The following is a 2,867-nucleotide window of genomic DNA, read 5'->3' as shown; positions in this document are numbered from 1 at the left end:
CCTGGAACTCACTTTGTAGACCAGGCTGGCCTCAAATTCAGAAATCTGCCTGCCTCTGCCTCCTGAGTGCTGGGATTAAAGGCGTGCGCCACCATGCCCGGCCCCACAATTACATTTTTAAAAGAAAGAGCTGGGCATTGTGATGCATGTCTGCCATCAGCTCTGGGCAAGGCTGAGGCAGGGGAATCAGAAGCTCAAGGGCAGCCATAGCTTCTCTAAAGAATTACAGGCCAGCCTGCCATCTATAAGATCTTTCTGAAAAGGAAAAGAAATAGAAAAGAAAAATTGTTTTGTCATTCTACCTTAACCCAGTCAGAATGGCTGCCACCAAGAAAATGAGCAGAAATGAGCAAGAGGAGAGAAGCGCTTCATGCTTGCTGCTGGAATATTAATTAGCATGTCTGCCGTCAAAATCCACTCAAAGCCTCCTCAAAAAGTTAAACATAGATCTACCATGTTGCTGGGGTTGGTGGGCAGGCAATGGAAGTGAGAGGCCACCCTTAGGGGCTTGGGGAGGAAATAAAGTAACGTGGAAGGTGACTGAGCACAATCAACATGCTGGAATCAGGAAAAGAACGAAGTCTTACTGAGTATAGTTGTAATATGCCTGTAATTCCATCTAAAAAGGAGGCTGACAGAGAAGGAGTGTGAATTTGAGGCTAGCCTCGGCAACTTAATGAGATTCTGTCTCAATATGAAAAGCCAAAAGGATCTGAGATATCGTTAGTTCAGTGATAGACAAAGACTTAGCCTACACAAGACCCCGGCTTCAATCCTGACTTCTAGAAAAAGAAAAAAATGTATTAAATGTTTCTTTAAAAAACAAAACAAAACACAACACGACATTCAAAGGGCTGGGGAAGTAGCTTAGTGGTTAAGAGTATTTCCTGCTCTTCCAGAGGCCTGACGTTTGGGTTCCCAGCACTTATATTTGACAGCTTACAACTGCTTGTGACTTTAGCTCTTCTGGCCTCTGCAGGTACCTACATATACTGCCACAATACATAAATAAATCTTAAAAAAAAAAAAAAAGAGGGAGGAAAAAGACGACATGTAAGAGCTGGTATGATGTTTTCTGCCCACAGGTCCAGCACTTGGAAAGTAGAGGACTGGGCATTCACAGCCATTCTCCCCAACACTGAGTGTCAGTTTGAAGCCAGCCTGGGCTATATAACATCCGGCCTCAAAAACAGGAAGAGAGGGAAGGATGAATGGAGGGTGGGAAAAGAAAAAAATTTAAATATGTAGGAATTGGAGCCATGGTTAGTGATTAAAACCACTATATGATCCCCTGAGTGGAGCGCCTGGGTTTGATTTCTACCACATGCTGGCTCGCAAACATCTGGAACTCCACTCCCAGCAGATCTGACTCCCTCTTCTGGTCTCCATGGGCATGCACACATGTGGTGCCTCATATGTCCTTCCTTGAAAAGTCTTTTCAGTTCTAATACTATACAATTTATAGTTAAATGGTTGGAATACAGGAAATTATAGTGAGTCTCATGCATGAAAAAAACCCTCACAAGTAGTCATAACCCATCTTAAAATCTGTCAACAATAAAGAAAAGGTACAGAGTACCGTTAATAAAACTGATGTCTAGAAAGACCCACTATAATCTTCTGTAATCCAGCCATTTAACTATAAATTGTATAATGTTTGCAAACAAAAGAATAAATATTTTTAGTGATACAAAATCAATCAATGCTGGATGATGCTCTATAGTAACCTATGTGAATACTAAGATTAGTTATATACGTCTCTGTGTAAACAGCATGACCAGCGATACAGAGTTTCAGTACAGCCAGAGACGGTGGTGCAGGCTGGTCATCCCGGCCAACATGCTGAAGGCCACCCTGGACAACTTAGAGAAATCCTATTTCAAAATACAAATTAAGAAAGGGGATATAAGCCAGGTGTGGTGACGCACACCTTTAATTCCAACACTTGGAAGGCAGAGGCAGGCAGATTTCTGAGTTCAAAGCCAGCCTGGTCTCCAAAGTGAGTTCCAGGACAGCCAGGGCTATACAGAGAAACCCTGTCTCGAAAAACCAAAAATAAAAAAGAAAGGGGGTATAACAGACAGCTCAGTCAGTAAAATATTTTCATCTAGAGGAGAAAGAAATCTTAGACCCAATAACATTTGGTTCTCAGCTACAGTCCATTTGGGTTCTCTTATTGATACAGCACACAGATACAAGAGCCACTGAGAACAGCCACAGCAGCTACAATCAACCAGGCGACAATTTGATAAATATCATCACGTTACTGGAAACATGGCTATACACTTCTATGGTAGCCACCCGTGTAAGTAAGGTGGAGGAGACTGTTTAAATGGGCAAATGGTTTTAAAAGTCATGGAAGTAAAAGGACTTCCATGTGTCTATGTCTTTTGAAGTATTCTATCTTTCTATTTTATTTATGTTTTACTCTAACACACGTGCACACACACGTCCCACAAGAGTGTCGGCATCAATAATGCACTCTGATCTTACCTTTCTTTATTCTCTCCTTACCACCCACAACTTGCTCTTCTTGTGGCATCTGAGATAATTTCTGCATAAATAACTTCTCTAGAGCTTGGGCCATAACAACAATGTCATCTCCAGTCTAGAAAACATGTTGGAAATACGCTAAGGACACATAGAGTGGCTGCTGTACCACAGTTCTTTGTAGAATATGTCACAGCACTCTTTGGCAGGTCTTATCTCTTATATTTAGAAAACAGTGTAGCAGGAAAGACCTTAAGTTCTAGCATCCAACCCCTCACCTTTGAAAAAGGATCAGAGTGGTTTTTCTGAACAACAAAAAATGTAATCTGCCAGGCAGTGGTGGCGCATGCCTTTAATCCCAGCACTTGGGAGGCAGA

The 2,867-nt window shown here is 42.0% G+C and overlaps 1 protein-coding gene across 5 annotated transcripts in view; it reads right to left on the bottom strand.

The window, feature by feature from the left end:
* Brdt (bromodomain testis associated) overlaps window positions 1-2,867 on the bottom strand; it is a 57,396-nt gene that overhangs the window by 40,700 nt on the left and 13,829 nt on the right. For all 5 annotated transcript variants that reach the window (XM_021162657.2, XM_029477852.1, XM_021162658.2 and 2 more), the window contains exon 5: window positions 2,494-2,608. In XM_021162657.2, coding sequence (XP_021018316.1) covers window positions 2,494-2,608 — 115 coding nt within the window. The remainder of the gene's footprint in view (window positions 1-2,493; window positions 2,609-2,867) is intronic.

The sequence above is a fragment of the Mus caroli genome, chromosome 5, assembly GCF_900094665.2.
Source record: "Mus caroli chromosome 5, CAROLI_EIJ_v1.1, whole genome shotgun sequence".
NCBI classification, from domain to species: Eukaryota; Metazoa; Chordata; class Mammalia; order Rodentia; family Muridae; genus Mus; species Mus caroli.
This window is presented reverse-complemented; position numbering and strand designations above follow the sequence as displayed.